Source organism: Canis lupus, chromosome 11 (assembly GCF_011100685.1).
Source record: "Canis lupus familiaris isolate Mischka breed German Shepherd chromosome 11, alternate assembly UU_Cfam_GSD_1.0, whole genome shotgun sequence".
In the NCBI taxonomy this organism is placed as follows: domain Eukaryota; kingdom Metazoa; phylum Chordata; class Mammalia; order Carnivora; family Canidae; genus Canis; species Canis lupus.
This window is the reverse complement of record NC_049232.1, coordinates 57564893-57582539: the sequence shown is the minus strand read 5'-3', so window position 1 is coordinate 57582539 and position 17647 is coordinate 57564893. Positions and strand designations below refer to the sequence as shown.

The following is a 17647-nucleotide window of genomic DNA, read 5'->3' as shown; positions in this document are numbered from 1 at the left end:
TATTGTTACTGAAAATTGGTTTACCTATCGGCCTGCGTCCCTCATAGAATTGATGGTTGGTATATTTAGTCTTTAAAAATTTGTGTAAATTATTGGAAGAGCAGAATAGATTCTCCTAAGTTTGCAGTGTCCATTTGGACCTGCCAGACAGTAATAGATTATGCTGCTTTGAGATATACTTAGGGTAGATCTTGGTAAGCTCTACTTGTGAAGAAATGTGGCAATTGAGTTTTTGTGTGGTCTAATTAATGTTAAAATGTGTCTTGGTTTTGGGTGCTGGGCAGTTTTGCAAAAAACCTTGTAGTTATTTGGGTTTGTGATGTGTAGACTGCTAGTTCTTTGTCCCAGTCTCATTCTTTCTTTTCTTAATTTCTGGTGTGTAGCTAGGAATATGACTATAAAAAGTAAAAATTGTATTTCCTGCTTCTTTTGCAACTAAGAGTGGTCATATGAGTAATTTTCATCAAATAGCTTGGATTTCTCCTTCTGGTGTCAGATTTGTCTGACAACTTTGAGTTGTCTTTTAGCCTCTGCCTGGAGTTATACCGGAGACACTTCAGGCTACACATATCAAAAGTAGTATTTATTTTCTGGATCTCTGCTGCTTCATTTATCCAGTCACCAATGCTAGAACTTTTAATTCCCCCAATTCCCACCTTTCCAAGACTCACATACATCTTATACACTTAAACTTCAAATCCAGCTAATTTTTATTCTTGCTAAATGTTCTGCCTTCTCCCAGTCCATACCCAGCATTGACCCTGGTTCTTGAGCTTGCCATCTGTTGCCTAGATTGTTACAATAGCCACATAACTGCTTCTTTGTTTTTGTTTTGTAAAGATTTTATTTATTCATTTGAGAAAGAGCAGGTGAGGGAGGGGAGAGAGCAGGAGAGAAAGAGAGGGAGAAGGAGAAGCAGACTTCCCACTTAGCACGGAGTATGAGTTGGGGCTTGATCCTAGGACCTGGAGATCATGACTTGAGCCGAAGGCAGAGGCTTAACAGTCTGAGCCACCCAGGCGCCCCTGCTTGTTTATAGTCTGGTAACTTTTCCATCCACAGAATCACCCATCTGAAATAAGTTTTCAACTATGTTACTCATGTGGTTTCAGAATTAACTCTAGTGCCCTTAGTCTTTCTAATAACTCTTTGTAATTTGGTGTCATTTTATTTTTCCAGGCTCGTTTGTCATTCCTGTAACTGTACATTTGATGCTCTGATAGTACCAAATTTCTTTTATTTCCTTTCCCGTGTATTGGTTCTTGACCACTGTGTCTTTGCTCATGCTTGACCTAAGAGTAACTTTTTCCTTTAAAATTGGCTAGTTTGAGAGATTTTTAAGTTTTGTAAAAAATATTTATTTAAAAAAGATATTTATTTATTTATTCATGAGAGACACAGAGAAAGAGAGAGAGGCAGAGACACAGGTAGAGGGAGAAGCAGTCTCCCTGTGAGGAGCCCCATGCAGGACTCACTTGATCCCTAGACCCAGGATCACGCCCTAAGCCAAAGGCAGACACTCAACCACTAAGTCACCCAGGCGTCCCGAGAGATTTTTTATTTTAATTAACTTTACATTTTTTTTGAAACCTGAAATAAATAGGCTCTGCTTTTGAATATGCCATAGTCTGAAATAAGTATTTATATTCTGAGTTGCAGTTTTTTTATTGAAAGTATTTGAAATATTTTTGGAAATCTATTTCTTGCTTTAAAAGAAATGTCTTATTTAGCTAGAAAAAAACTGGTTTTAATATGTGTATCACAAAAGTTGTTTCAGAATAGTGCTTATTTGGACCAGTCTGCTTATGTCACACATACAGAAATTGTGGCCAGGAGAAATTAGTGATTATGTTGGTGAGGTAGAAGCAGAGTTAAGATCTACTGTGACCTACATCCAAATATAGGTATATGCTTTAAAAAAAATCTTCAAGCATGTTAAGGTTCTCAAGTCTTCTCTCCAAATCACGTTTAGGATTACCAAGTATTGTTACTAGGGCCTTTACTTTTTGTGTGAAGAGGAACTTGGGTAATGAGCAGTATACAGTGTAATTCATATCTTCTTAACAACCTTAATTCCATAAGGAATGGTTTATTTACAAAACAGTGGCCTAAACCTTGCCTCCATACCTGCTTCTTGGCAATTTATTTTAAAAGGAAATTTTTTGACCCATTGATAGCTTTTTTTAAGTATTCTAAGTGAAGCAGGCATGGTAGATTTAACACTTGATAGATGTGTGTGTCTTTGTTTGTTTTTAGCATCAAGCATTGCACGATTCTCTCCAATAATGTAGATCATCTTTTACTGAATTTAACACTGTCTGATATCATGGTCTCCCTGGCAAATGCCTCAACTTTGCAGAAGGATTCCAATTGGATAGAAATGATAAGGAAGTTTGTGACAGAGACCCTTGAAGATGGCTTTAGGCTAAATAGTAAGCAGCTGAACAGATTGCTTGGGGTATCGTGGAGGTTAATGCAGATACAACCCAACAGAGGTAGGTGTTAACTGCTTTATCTTTCTTTCAGAGAGGAGCTCTTATATATGCTATTAGGGTCTAGTTTTGAATTAGTGATTTTCAAACTTTATACATAGGTTAATTACATTCAAGCCATAAAAGATAGCTCCTACAAAGTACTGTCTCCTTGAACACTTAAATTGTATATGGCTCAGAGCGTCTCTTTCTCAGTGAGTAGGTCCATTGTGAAGCAACATGGTAAGATTTCTAGTAGATTACAGACTTTAGTAAAAGAAGGTAGATACAGTTAAGAGGAAATGCCATTGAGCCTAATGATAAAATACCCATTTCTCAGTCTAGTTTGATTAGAAATTGAGCACTTTTCCCTTTTATCCATCTGGAATGAATCCTGCCTGTCTCTACTTCTAGCCTGAAGTTACATATTAGTATGACTTACTAATTGTTTTCATTCAAAAACAAAGCTTTCCTGTTTTGTTCCCATCTTATTCATCTTTCTAAGAATCCTGGTTATTTTCATCACTACATAGGTTTTTTTGTCCCTTAAGAAAATTTATATGTAATCTCTGGTTGGTTTGACTTTTATATTGGGTCATTGCTACAGGACTTCGGTAGTGATCATTTTGTGACTAGGGTCTTCTTTGTCATAGGAACAAAGTAAACCGCATCTGTGCTTTTAGAGGAATTAGAGCTGGTAAAGAAACATTTTTGATTCATATGCAGTTGTTCTTGTTTTTAGAGGCTACAGAGTCTCTCATCAAGGCAGTTTATACATTGTATCAGCAGAGAGGCCTTCTCCTGCCAGTTCGGACTTTGTTACTGAAGTTTTTCAGTAAAATCTATCAAAAAGAAGAACTGAGATCTTACAAAGTCAGGTAAAATTTCATTTATTTTGCCTTTCTTTTTCTTGGGGAGTTCTTTTATAGTCTGTTGAAATAAAATAATAGGGTGATAAAATCTTTGGAGAAGTTCATTTTTTAATCTCATTTCGTTGCATATAAGAAAAAAAACAAAATTGTATAAAGGAGCATACCTAATAGTACCAGTAATCTTTATGTGTATAACCAAGCAGATAAAAGCCTCTTTGAATTTGTATTTCTACTTGTTCACTACAGCTTAAGGACAATTGGAACAACCTATAGTAGCCTCAGCCTTTTCTTTTGCTTTCTATAAAAGTTATGGAAGTTGAACCACTAGCCCTTAAGGACATGTTGGGTATGGGAATGAGGACAATAGAAGATGAGAAAGTTTCTGGCTTAGTTTGGTGCTATCAAGTGAGATGGACAACACGAAGAGTGGAACTAAGGAATTAATTTTTTAATGTGATGGGTTTGAGGTATATTTCAGATGGTCAGGAATGTATGTTTAGGCAGAAAAGGATTGTGGGATACCTCAGCATACATAGGTAGTTGTTGAAACATTTGAGTCTGTAGTACAAACCAAGGTGCTTTTCATAGTTTATCTAAATCTCATACTCCTACTATGAGGTAGGTGTAGGTACTGTTACTTTCATTTTATAGGAGGAAACTGAAGCTTAGGTTATATAAGTTGGTGAGTGTCTTAAATATAATAGGACATAGAGCTGAGACTTAAGTTCAGATCTTACAACAAAGGTCATGCTTAAATCATTAAGCTCTTGGGCTACAGCAAAAGTGATTGCTGTTACCTGAGCATAGAGACACTGGAGCTTTCTTGAGTACAAGTACAGTTGACCCTTGAAGAATGTAGGGGTTAGGGACACTGACATACACCTCCCCCACACATCCCCACCCCTCGTGCACAGAAATCTGTGTGTGACTTTGGACTACACTAAAACTTAACTACTAATAGCCTACTGTTGACTAGAAGCCTTATCGATAACAGTTGATAAACACATATTTTAGGTGTTACATACATTATTACAGTTACATCTAAGAAATTAGAATATAATGTTTTCAGTATTTCTAGGCTGTGCACTTTTTGAGGTTTTCAAATTGTTGCAATTCTCCAAAAACTTTTTAAAATAGATTTATTGAAGAAAAATTGCTTATAAGTGGACCCACGCTGTTCAGACCCATGTTGTTTTCAAGGGTCAGCTTTATACTGAAGAATTAAAATAACACAGGTTCGAAGTCATTTAGTCTGGGAGCACCCTTCATTGAATGCATCAGTGTGTTAATATAGTATAATTAATTAAAATAAATGGTACAAAGAGTTGTACCATTGAGCACTTTTCCCCTTTTTAAGATAAACATACGGTTTTTAAGATAAACATACAATTAGTACCCCAAATTACATGATCTTTTTAATTCAATGGGTAAAATTGTGGAAAATATTATAGCTGAATAAATTTATGCTGCCATTCTTGTAGGCTCTCAGATGTTTAAATGAGTACATGTGGTTTTCTTGGTAGATGATTTGTTACTCTGGTATAGTCAAGTTAAAACTTTTTTTTGTTTAAATTTATTTCCCTTGTCTTTGGAAATCATACCTTATTTTGTTCTTCTTTGGTGTTTCTTAGATATCGTAGTAAAGTGTTATCCCGTTGGCTGGCTGGTTTACCATTGCAACTTGCTCATCTTGGCTCCCGAAATCCTGAGCTCTCAACACAGCTTATTGATATCATCCATACTGCAGCAGCACGAGCAAATAAAGAATTACTAAAAAGTTTACAAGCTTCTGCTCTCCGAATCTATGGTAAGAGTTCAACTGTGTAGGTAGCCATTGATCTACCCTGAATTAGGAAGGAAGCTTCTAAGGGGAACTCTTTAGGTTTCCTCGTTTGTTCTTCTCTTCTCTTCTCTTCTCTTCTCTTCTCTTCTCTTCTCTTCTCTTCTCTTCTCTTCTCTTCTTCCCTTCCCTTCCTTTTCTTTTCTTTTCTTTTTTCTTTTCTTCTTTTCTTTTCTTTTCTTTTTCTCTCCCTCTTTCTTTTCTTTTCTTTTTCTCTTTTCTTTTCTTTTCTTTTCTTTTTTCTTTCCTTTTCTCTTTCTTTCATTTGAGACAGAGAGTGAGCACAAGCAAGGAGGAGGGTCAGGAGGAGATGGAGAAGCAGGGAGTCTGATCTAGGGCTCAGTCCCAGGATCCTGGGATAGTGACCCAAGCCAAGCCTTTCCTTTAAATTATAAATTGGTTATACCATGGTTAAATTGCCAAAACAAGATTTCAAATAGTAAATTTATTTTCAGTAGTAAGTATTTTTTATTAGGATAATTTTAGAAGGGTAGTTGTTGTGGATTGTTTCTCGGATTCATAAATCATCTTTTCAGCCCCCTGCTGTTCACAAATTCAAAACTGATTAGGAATTTAAAAAAAATTCCTTTGAACTTCAGCCGCAAATTACATACTTAATCATAACGGATATCTTGTATGACTTCCATATATTTACATTTTTAATTCCTCCCAGGAAACATTTTACATTTTATTAGTATTTAAAAAATACTAATAAAAGCATACTGGGATATATACATATATATAATTTTTATTTATTATTGAGATATAATCATTCACATGCCATAAAATTTGTTATTTTATGTACATTTCAATGTTTTTAACATATTCCCAAATTTATGCAATCTGTCTGATTCCAGAATATTTTTATCACTCCAGAAAGAAACTATACCCCTTAGTAATCCTCCCCAGCTCCTGGCACAGAAATCTACTTTTCTCTCTCCGTGGATTTGCCTATTTTGAACATGGAATTTTATAATAAGGGTCTTTTGAATCTGGCTACTTTTACTTAATGTACTGTTTTCAAAATTAATGCATGTTGTAGCATGCATGTATCTGTACTTTATATTTTATTGGTGAGTACTAGTATTCCATTGTATGGATCTTTCACTTATACATTCTTTAAGTAATGGACTTTTGTTTGCTTCTACCTTCTTGGGTTATACTTTTAAGTCTGTTTTTTCAGTATTGCTTATATGTATAGGTACCTTTTGCTTTAAATTAGGTTGATATTATGACTGCCACTGTTTAGCAAAAGTGCTTATTTTTTACTGTTTTACTTTGTGTTCAATTCCTTTACCCCCATCAAAGTTCTTATTTCATACATGACACTTGGATGTTATGGAATTATTAGTGTGTTAAACAAATGTGTCTTTAAATAATGATTATGTTTATTTTACCTTAGAAAATAGTTTAAGTTGTACATATACTTTATGATAAAATTTTTTTTAAATGTAGTTGATGTATTGGAATTCAGTTTAACACAGTAATCAATCTGCTTTATTAATTTGATCTCTGTATATCTTTTATAGTTGAATTTAATATGTGTATCTATCCCCACTAGATCCACAAGAAGGCACTGTAGTGGTTCTCCCAGCGGAGTCTCAGCAGCGTTTGGTCCAGCTTGTATATTTTCTACCCAGTCTGCCTGCTGATTTACTTTCTCGGTTAAGTCGTTGCTGCATTATGGGAAGACTCAGTTCAAGTTTGGCTGCTATGCTTATCGGGATACTGCACATGAGGTAGCATCCTCAAGTGAACTGTATTTTAAGTGTGTAGTCTTTTTCTCTATGCCTTTTATTGGCAATGTATAAGCTACAGAGCACTTTTAAAGTCACATACTGCTACTAACTTAATTTACTCTTAATGCAGCAATTAAAACTGTTGATATTATTCCTAGAGTAAGTTCACTAGAATAAGACTGTTGCAAGTTTTTTAGTGATTTGTATAGCTAGAAGTTATCTATAATAGTATTTGTATAGATTTATACAGATTTGAAATTATCAAAAGCATGTTGTATGGGTTCCATGGCACGTGAGAATACTGTGCTTAAAATTAACCTTGGTGTTATGGAATTGTGAGACAGACTTCTTTCAGGGACCTGCAAATTTAATACAGCTGGTAAAATAAGCATGTTTGTAGACTCAGACAAGGAATCAATTGAAATCTTTTTGTGTGTGTGTGTGTGTACATGTGGTTAAATATACATAACATAAAACTTAACTATCTTAACCAGTTGTAGGTGTACAGTTAAAACTGTATAGTGACATCAAGTATTTTCACATTGTTGTACAACTGGCACCACTGTCCATCTCCAAAACGTTTTCATCATTCCAAGCTGAAACTCTGCATGTGTTAAAACAATAACTCCTCATCTCCACTCCCAGCGCTTAGCAACCACTATTCTATCTTCATGCTTTTGATTATTCTAGGTACTTCATATAAATTGAATCATATAATATTTGTCCCTTTGTGTCTTGGATATTTCACACAGCATAACTCTATCAGAATTTCCCTTTTAAGGCTGACTTAATGTTCCACTGTATGTATATATTACCTTTTGTTTGTCTGTTGATGGATACTTGTTGTTTTCCATCTTTTGGCTATTGTGAATAATGCTGCTTTGAACATAGTGTACAAATCTGTTTAAGTCCTTGCTTTTAATTCTTTTGGTTAATATACCCAGAAGTGGAATTGCTAGATTACATGGTAATCCTCTGATTTTTTTGAGGAATTGCTATACTGTATTCCATAGTGGTTGCATCATTTTACTCTTAAATGTTTATAACTAATTAATGGTGTTTTATATTACAGATATTCAAAGTATTCTTAAACACCTGTGTTTGTATCATTAGGTGTAATATTTTTAGTATTCAGTAATACTTATTACTGATTGTGGCTCATGGACAGGCTCTAATATGGTTTTAGGCAGAAATCTAGGCTGTACCTGAAGAGTTTAAAGACTAACTTCCTTATGGTTTCTTGTCTATACAGGTCCCCTATCCCAGTTAAGTAGGAGTAGCTCACTTTATTAGTAGACTTTCTTTAGCTTGACAGTCTCTCCTTACCAGTATATGACATGTTGGAATCTCGTCACCTGAAGTGTGGTTCATAACTGGTGATCGTCTTTCCTTTTAGCAGAAGAGAGCTATCTGTAACATGTTTATATGTGAAAATTCAGTGTTACATTTCTTCTATATGCACGTGCATTAGAGAAAGACTTGGTCTTATTTTTAAGTATTTTAAGCATTTATTAGTTTCCCATGTTTTCCTTTCTTGGGGAAACAAAAATCCTGCTTTTTTTTTTTTTTTTTTTAAATCCTGTTCCTTGTCTAATCGATTATTTAATGCTAGGCTTTTAAAAAAAATTAAATGTTATTTTTTTTTTCTGTTACCAAATTGTTTTTGTGTTTATTAACTTCCAGTAGAGGGCACTCTGTTCCTTTGATATAATTTGTGAAGGATCAGTTTTTGGTTTTTTCTTTGTTTTTTAAAGATTTATTTATTTATTCATGAGAGACAGAGAGAGAGAGAGGCAGAAACATAGGCAGAGGGAGAAGCAGGCTCCTCACAGGGAGCCCAGTGTGGGACTTGATCCAGGAACTCTGGGATCATGCCCTGAGCCAAAGGCAGATGCTCAGCTGCTAAGCCACCCAGGTGTCCTGTGAAGGATCAGTTTTAAAATTGATTTAAAATCACCATTTGAACACTTCTTGAAATTGATTGTCCTTGAAAGCTATATTTAGTATTTTTATCAACATCAGTTATGATTCACATTGCGTAATAATTTTTGTAAGGATGTTTTCAGATGTTTACTTTTTTCTTGTGGAGATTTGTGCTAACTGTTGAAAATAAATTTACAAATAATAGTAGGGGTTCATAATCATTAAAAACAGATTGTCATTGTAGTTAAAAGCCCACCAAGTTAAATTTTGCTTTTTAACAGAGTCCATTAGTGGACTTATCTCTGTAGATGTATTATTCCCATTCAAACCAATCTGTCTTTTAAAAAATAATACAAAATTAGGACTCCTCAACTTTCTCGGGCCAATGACATCGTTTCACTTTTAGATTCAGAATTTTAAAATAATGTTTGCTTCCTTCAGTCATACATTGGGTTAATTCATATCTGGTTTTCTTTTCAAATATCCCTTTCTTTCCTCCATCATGGCTGTAAACTAGCCAGCTGTTTTTCATAATCTTCCACCTGTACTATTACAATATCCTATCTATCTTGTCCGCTGTTGCCAGACTGATTTTCTGAAATATTCCTTTAATTCTGATTTTTATCTGTTACATTAATTGGATTGTGAGATCAGGTTCAATTTAGGTTTTGTAGTTTTTGACACCCGTGTTTGTCTTTATCAGAGTTAATCCCAAGGAATATTAGTTTATTCCATGTATGAAAAACTCATCAGCTGAAAACTGTTGGTATTCAGTTTATCTTTTGAAAAGTGTAGAGTTGCTGCACCTACTTTTTTTATTGTCCACTTGCAGTTTTTTAGTTTGACTTTTTCCCCCATAGCATTCTTACTTGCATTTTTCCATTTGCCTTTGCTCATTCCTCACCCTTTCTTGCCCCTAGTTTATTTACAGCTAGATTGGGAAACATAAGACATAAATGTGGAGAGGTAATCTACATTGTTAGATAAAAATCTTTGACAAGGGAGAAATTTTGGGACTAAGAAATTTGGCTAGGGTTTTAAGTGGTAAATATATGACCTGCTCTGCCAGGAACAGATTCATTTTGCTTCTTTTGCCTCGTCTTACTCTCAGAAGTATTGTGGCTTAGCTATATAGTACATATGGTCATAATTTTAAGACTGTATGATATATTGCTTGTCATTTGTCCAAAGTGGACTCTTAAGTGGATTTGTTACCTCTTTTAGCCACTGGATGGCACAGTTGATTCCCGTTTTCACTGGATTAAAAAGCGAATTAGTTTGTTTTCTAACTACCATTTAATACTCCTTTCCATTATGCATTTCTGGCTTTTTTATAACATCTTTTTGATATTCCCTCAATAGTCCTTTGCTTACTGTGGGAATAATACTCGGAAGGTTGTTTTCATTATTTTAACTCCCCAAATTTAAAGAACATTAATAAATATAAATACAACTATTTTAACAGTAGAAAAAAATTAAGTGCTTTTACTTAAATTAGAGACTCTTAATTTTGTCAGACATTTATTCGGGTAGCTGTGATAAAATTTGTAGCCTCAGCTTGTTTGATCTGATCATTCTTACACCTCCCCCTCCCCCTCCCTTTTTTTTTTGCCATATCTAAGGCAGACATTGGCAGTCTTTTTCTTTAGCTTTAACTTGAAGAGAGTTTTTAAAGGAATCACCGGAAACTGATCCCACAGCAGGAACCACATAATCCTCATTTAATGAGATACTGCTTTACATTTAGCTATGCCTTAAGCACCCTACCAATACTTGAGTTGCACTATTATGAGGCAGACCCAGTTATACAGCTTTGCAAAGTATAGAAACACATAATTATTGTATAGTAGCTCTACATGGAATATTTTTTACCTAACCAAGATACTTTTTTAGTTTAGTTAGGTAAGAAGCTGGAGCTTGTTTAAACTTAACTCATTTAAGTAAGCAAGGTAAGACTTTAGGAAAATCAAGTAGCAGCCATACCTACTACTGAAAAGCAAAACTTCATCTTGGCTCCTTACAGTCTGATTTTCAAGTGGTGTGGAAATTTTCTAAGTTACACCATATATATGGACCAATTATACTTTTTCATGAAAACTTCACATAAATATAAATATTTTAGAAGTTAAAATTTTCTTATTATGGTACTTGAGCCCTTATATGAAAGTAAATATATACCATGGATTTTTAAATTATCAATGCAGATTTGTTTTCAATAAAGAAAAATGGTTATATATTGTGCTGTTTTTCTAGAGTCTTCAAGTTGGTCACATCTGGTAATAATTCTCCCATTGTTTATTATAGATCATCATTTTCTGGATGGAAGTATTCAGTTAAAGACTGGTTGATGAATGATGTGGACTATTTCAGCTTCTTATTTTCAACACTTACAGGTAAAGACATTCACCGGCCAAGTTAAGGAAAGGCAAAATCTAATATGAAAATTCTCTCTAGATAAACGAACAAGGAAGGGGTAGTGGAAGGGAGGTGGGCGGGGGGGTTGGGGAGCTGGGTGGCGGGCACTGAGGGGGGCATTTGATGGGATGACCACTGTGTGATATGCTATATGTTGGCAAATTGAACTTCAATAAAAAAAAAAATAATTCTCCCTAGATTTGCTGTCTTGCCTATTTAGGTCTAAGTTTTGAAGATGATAAATAATCTGTTTATCTTGAAATGATTTTTTTTTTTTTTTGAAATGATTTTTATGGACTAACAAGTGGAAATCTTTGAAGGAATATTTTACCCTCCATTGTCAGGCTCTTGAGGCAGGGATATATATGATTTATGTTTAAATCTCTCAGAGTACAAGTACTCTGGGGATTATTTGAATGTCACATGAGTATATTTTCCTTTCTTTGTCTTATTTCTCAACTTTATTATCCTGGTTTATAGTGAACTGGATGTACTTTTTCAAAAAAAATTTTTTTAAGATTTTATTTGAGAGAGAGAGAGAGCACAAGCAGGAGTGGAGGGAGAAGCAGATTCCCCGCTGAGCAGGGAGCCTGACAGCATGATGTGGGGATATGTGGGGCTCATTCCCGGGACCCTGAGATCATGACCTGAGCCAAACAGCAGACACTTAACTGACTGAGCCACCCAGGAGTCCCTCCCTACTTGACTCTTTTTCTGATAGCCAGGTGCAAACCCCATTGCAGACTTTTAAAAAACTGATGAACAGAATATCCATCTTAAACATATTTAAAATGTTCAGTAGGAATGTACATCAGATTTCGATTCACCATTTTCTATATTCCATTTGCTCTCAAAGCAAAATTAGTAAGATGAATCTAGAAATGTTATAAGTTAGATGTATAATTGCTGTTGTTTTAAATGATTGTACTATTTCAGCATTTGTGTTTTATATTTGAATGATGAAGATGAGATTCTTTGAAATTTTCTGAATACTTGAAGTTAGGATGCTTAATGGATAGGTTAAATGAGACTCTAGAAAGAACTTGACAAGTGCTGATAATGAGCTGAATCCAGCAAGATAAATATTGCATATAAAATAAATGTATTTATTTCATATTTTTAGATGTGCTTATTTGAGATAGGAAGCACGGGCTTTATGTTTTAATGGTAGTACCAGTTAGAAGGTTTAGTGGTTTTGGAAAAGCTCCTTAGGAGTCAGTAGTGTGATGTGGCCATCAGATTCTTTAGGCTGTGTCATGGAAATACAGGGATCTGAACATCAAAGCAGATCACGTTGCTGGTATTCTAATCATTCTGAGCATTGTCTTTCAGGAGAGACTGTCAGGTTGTCTATGTAGGTCAGACCAAGAATAATAGAGGTGGTAAGAGAATCAAATTTTGTTTTATATGGGGTAGTTGAAGGAACTATACATGTATTATTAAAAAAAAAATCCAGAAGGGTTTAGGAGGGATAGAGTAGTTTTAAAACATTTGAATTTGAAGGGATATTATATAAGAAAATATAGAGATAGTATATGTATGAAGATGTATATCATTTTATTTGTTGCTTTGCTTTTCTAAACCTACCTTTAAAGAGAAAGCATTTAAAAAAAAATAAAGAAAAAGCATTTGCCTTTCACATTCTTTTTAAAGTAAAAGTGATAAACTTCCTAATATGAGGGATAAAACCTATTTCTTGCTGTATCATATATTGGGTAAGATCACATGCTTTTGTACTTTTTGTAATTTTATGAATTTTACTGCCTCTTATTATAAGCAATTCATTTTTTAAAAATACATGAAATGCAGAAATTCAGAGAAAGCAAAGCTTGAAGAAGAATACAGGTTTTCTAAACCTACCTTTAAAGGTACATGTCATGTCTCTTTTAAAAAAAAATATGAAGAATATGATTTGCTTTGTGGTTTAGTTTTTTAAATTGTCTGTGTTTATACCCAAATTAGGGTTTTCAAAAGAGGAGTTGACTTGGCTTCAGAGCCTTCGAGGAGTTCCTCATGTTATCCAGACACAGCTTTCTCCTGTGCTGCTTTACCTTACCGACTTGGATCAGTTTTTACATCACTGGGATGTAACAGAGGTAATAATGCATTTAAAAAAGAAACTCATTATTAAAACTCTGTTCATCAACCACCAATTGTTACCATATTATTAAGATTGTGTTATAGGAGATACTCTTAGAGATAAACAGACATGATCCATGTTCTGAGAGTGCTTATGATCTTGGAATAGAAGATCTATGTCTCTAAAAGAGGAGTATTTTTCATGACAAGTTGCACTACTAGAGTAGAATAAATTAGCAATTTGAACGGTAGAGAAATTTATTTTCTTTTATCGTATAGAATATATAGGATAGATGCTTCTGTGGAAAAGAGAATTTGACTTGAATATTGAAGGATGAGTAAGACTATTTGGATTTGGTATCGTTGAAGATGATTTTTTTAAAAAAACACAAAAGATTATTCTGCAGTTACTTTGGTCTTGAGAATTTGTACATAGTTTATTAAAGTTAATTTAAAACCCTTTACTTTCATTAAGTTTTTTTTTTTAAGATTTATTTATTTATTTATGATGGGGGGAGGTGCAGAGACAGGAGGAGGGAGAAGCAGGCTCCATGCCGGGAGCCCGACCTGGGACTCAATCCCGGGATTCCAGGATCGCGCCCCGGGCCAAAGGCAGACGCTAAACTGCTGAGCCACCCAGAGATCCCCAACTTTCATTAAGTTTTAAAGTTCAACCTTACAAATCTTATTTTTAAGAGAAGTCAGTTTAAGCCATCTTTTATTTTTATTTTTATTTTTATTTTTTTAATTTTTATTTATTTATGATAGTCACACAGAAAGAGAGGCAGAGACACAGGCAGAGGGAGAAGCAGGCCCCATGCACCGGGAGCCTGACGTGGGATTCGATCCCGGGTCCTCAGAATCACACCCTGGGCCAAAGGCAGGCGCTAAACTGCTGCGCCACCCAGGGATCCCTTAAGCCATCTTTTATTTTTTTATTTATTTAAAAAATTTTTTTAAAAAATTTATTTATGATAGTCACAGAGAGAGAGAGAGAGGCAGACACACAGGCAGAGGGAGAAGCAGGCTCCATGCACCGGGAGCCCGATGCGGGATTTGATCCCGGGTCTCCAGGATTGCGCCCTGGGCCAAAGGCAGGCGCCAAGCCGCTGCGCCACCCAGGGATCCCTTAAGCCATCTTTTAAAATGGGACTTTATATTTTATTCCTTTTACAAATTTATTAAATTTTAAACTATTTAAATAACTTTTATGTATTCACTAATTATCAAGTAGTTCAGTTTTCTGACAGACCTTTACAAATGTTAAAGTAAATACTAAATATATAGTAAATTAAACTTTATGATAAATCTTAGTAACCTAAGTTTGTATAGTAAAAATCAAAATCACAAATCTAAATTGTAAATTAATTACATGTTTTAAATTGGAATTATTAGGCTGAACTTTGACTCTAATAGGCCAAATTGTCTTATATGTTGCAAATATGTAAACTAAATATGCAGAAATATCACAAACATTGATATTAAGGATTTAATACTCTGAAAAATTTCTGTAATAAGTAATTTCTATTATTTCTTCAGCTTTGTTTCTTGCATGAAAAATGCTTACCCAATAAGAATGCACTTATGTCATCTCAGTTAATTTTGGTTTCCAACCTTTCTTGCCAATTCTAATGTTATGTTCTGGCTAATTTTCTTTTAATTATTAATTTAATTTAATTAATTTAATTTTCTTTTAATTATTCAGAAGGCCTCTGGTGAGGACACTGACTATAATCTTTTTTATAGTTTATAATTGCTAGTCCAAAGGTTTTTTTTTTTTTTAAAAACAAAACAAAACAAAACCTCTTTGTTATTGTTCTCAACAGGATAGTCTCCAGATTCAAGTTACAACCTACTTCTTTTTTTTTTGGTACACAAATTGAGTTTATTCAAATCTGTTATTTACTTCTTTCATTCTATTCTGAATATGCTTAATGGTTTTCCTATTAAGATTGTACCTTTTATAGATATTTAATACACTTCTCACCTGGCTTTGTTTGACTCTGATCACAATACTAAGTATGCCAGTTACATTTATCTTCTCTTTGTTGCCATGGTGCCTGATACTATGTTTATATGTAGGTTCTTCAAAAATACTATATTTTAAAAAGTGAAAAGAAATAATGAATTGGTTTAGCATCTGAGATTTTATCTACTCTACAGTAAATGAAGAGAGCTAAGACAGGTCTCTTGAGGTTAAGGCCTTGAATACTAGCGTGGTGGGATTAGGCTTGCCAACAATTTTAAGAGTATGTTTTTTTTTTTAATTTAAAAAAATATTTTATTTTTCGAAAGATTTTTTTTTTATTTGAGGGAGAGAGCCTGAGTAGGGGGAGGGGCAAAGAGAGAGGGAAAAGCAGACTTCCTGCTGAGTGGGGAGCCCAACCTGGGCTCTATCCCAGGACCCTGGGATCATGACCTGAGAAAGGCAAACGCTTAACTGACTGAACCACCTAGGTTGCCCTATTAAGAGTAGTTTTAAAGGACTGACTGTATCTATTTAAACCCTTATGTATTGGAGAAAGCACTGTATGGGGATTACTGGGCTCCTTATTCCAGGTATAGATTTGCCATTGTCTAGTTTTGTTACTTGGGCAAGTTTTATAATCTTTATCTGATAACTTAAATTTCTCATAAGCACATCATCTGTGTAAAGCCAAGATAAAATTGTCATGAAAATGTTATCAGCTGTATTTCTGAAGTAACATTTGGCAGGGACGTGTATTAAACTTCCAGGTTGATGTCTTTGAAATGTTAAGACATAATTAGGAAAAATCTGAAAGACACATTTTTGTTTTTGAAGTTCTTAAGTGAAGATTTCAGCTTTCTTTTGGATAAATTTTGTTATTTAAGTTGGCCTTTTCATGTAAAAATATTTGAAATACACAGTTTTTGACATCCTTAATGTAAAAATTTATTTTTATATTATTTCATTTGAAGAAGTTATTAGGACAGTGGGATTGCTTAGTTCTTTTGTAGTTTTATCTGCCTAGGCCAAAGGTATTTTTTAAAAAAATCAAACTTAAAAATTTAAAAATTTTTTTAAAGATTTTTTTAAAAATTTATTCATGAGAGATACACAGCCAGGGGCAGAGACATAGGCAGAGGGAGAAGCAGGCTCTCTGTAGGGAACCTGATGTGGGACTCCTCTCAGGACCCCGGGATCATGACCTGAGCCAAAGGCAGGCACTCAACCACTGAGCCACCCAAGTGCCCCAAGTCAGACTTTTTTTTAGTAGGTATTCACAAAATACAGTTCAGAACAGAAGATAATAAAAAAGTCTTTTCCCATTCCCTCTCAGACACCCATTTTTTTCCTCCTCAGTTTCTAAATGTACTCTTTCAGATATCTTCTGTCTTTATAAATGTCTAAGTATATTATTTTGGTTTTCTTTTACAAAATAACATACTTTATATACATTTATCTGGACCTTGCCATTTTGTTTTATTTTATTTTATAAGATTTTATTTATTTGAGAGAGCGGGTGTGTGCACATGTGCACGCAAAACCGCGGGAGGGGGGGTAGGGCAGAGGGAGAAGCAGACTCCCTGCTGAGTGGGAAGCCCAACTTGGGGCTTGATCTGAGGACCCTGGGATCATGACCTGAGCTGTAAGGCAGACATTTAATCACTGAACCACCCAGGTGCCATTAGACCTTGCCATTTTCATTTAGTATTTTTGTGATTATTCCTTCTGAGCACTGACAGAAGAATTGTGTGACTTTCCTGTTAACAATGGAAACTGTAGTTAACAGGGAAAGATCACAAAGGAAACCAGAATCTCTTTCCAGGGTTACTCTTTACAAATGGAGACTTCTCTTCCAGAGCCAATGAAAGGTTTTAATATTAATTATCATTTATAAAATACTGGATGGTTGTAAAAGAATGTTTTTTTTTTTTAACATGGATAAGCTCTGAAGAATAATAACATAAATCCAGTTTAAGAAATAGAACATTTTGGGGCACCTGGGTGGCTCAGTTAGTTAAGCATCTTGCCTTCAACTCAGGTTGGGATGGAGCCCCACGTCAGGCTCCCTGCCCAGTGGGGAGTCTGCTTCTCCCTCTGCCTCTACCCCTGCTCATTCTCTTTCTCTCAAATAAAATCTTAAAAGAACAGTTTTAATTTCTATTAGTTTTTATTTATTTATTCATGAGAGACACAGACTGAGAGAGAGGCAGAGACACAGGCAGAGGGAGAAGTGGGCTCCTCACAGGGAGCCTGATGTGGGACTTGATCTCATATCCCAGGATCATCCGCTGAGCCACAAAGGCATCCCTTAGTTTTTATTTTTGAAGATTTATTTATTT

The 17647-nt window shown here is 34.7% G+C and overlaps 1 protein-coding gene across 1 annotated transcript in view; it reads left to right on the top strand.

The window, feature by feature from the left end:
* Positions 1 to 17647, top strand: part of TEX10 (testis expressed 10) — a 64006-nt gene that overhangs the window by 27971 nt on the left and 18388 nt on the right. Inside the window, exons 6-11 of the mRNA XM_038552932.1 lie at positions 2257 to 2495; positions 3214 to 3349; positions 4975 to 5150; positions 6745 to 6922; positions 11150 to 11238; positions 13223 to 13356. Coding sequence (XP_038408860.1) covers positions 2257 to 2495; positions 3214 to 3349; positions 4975 to 5150; positions 6745 to 6922; positions 11150 to 11238; positions 13223 to 13356 — 952 coding nt within the window. The remainder of the gene's footprint in view (positions 1 to 2256; positions 2496 to 3213; positions 3350 to 4974; positions 5151 to 6744; positions 6923 to 11149; positions 11239 to 13222; positions 13357 to 17647) is intronic.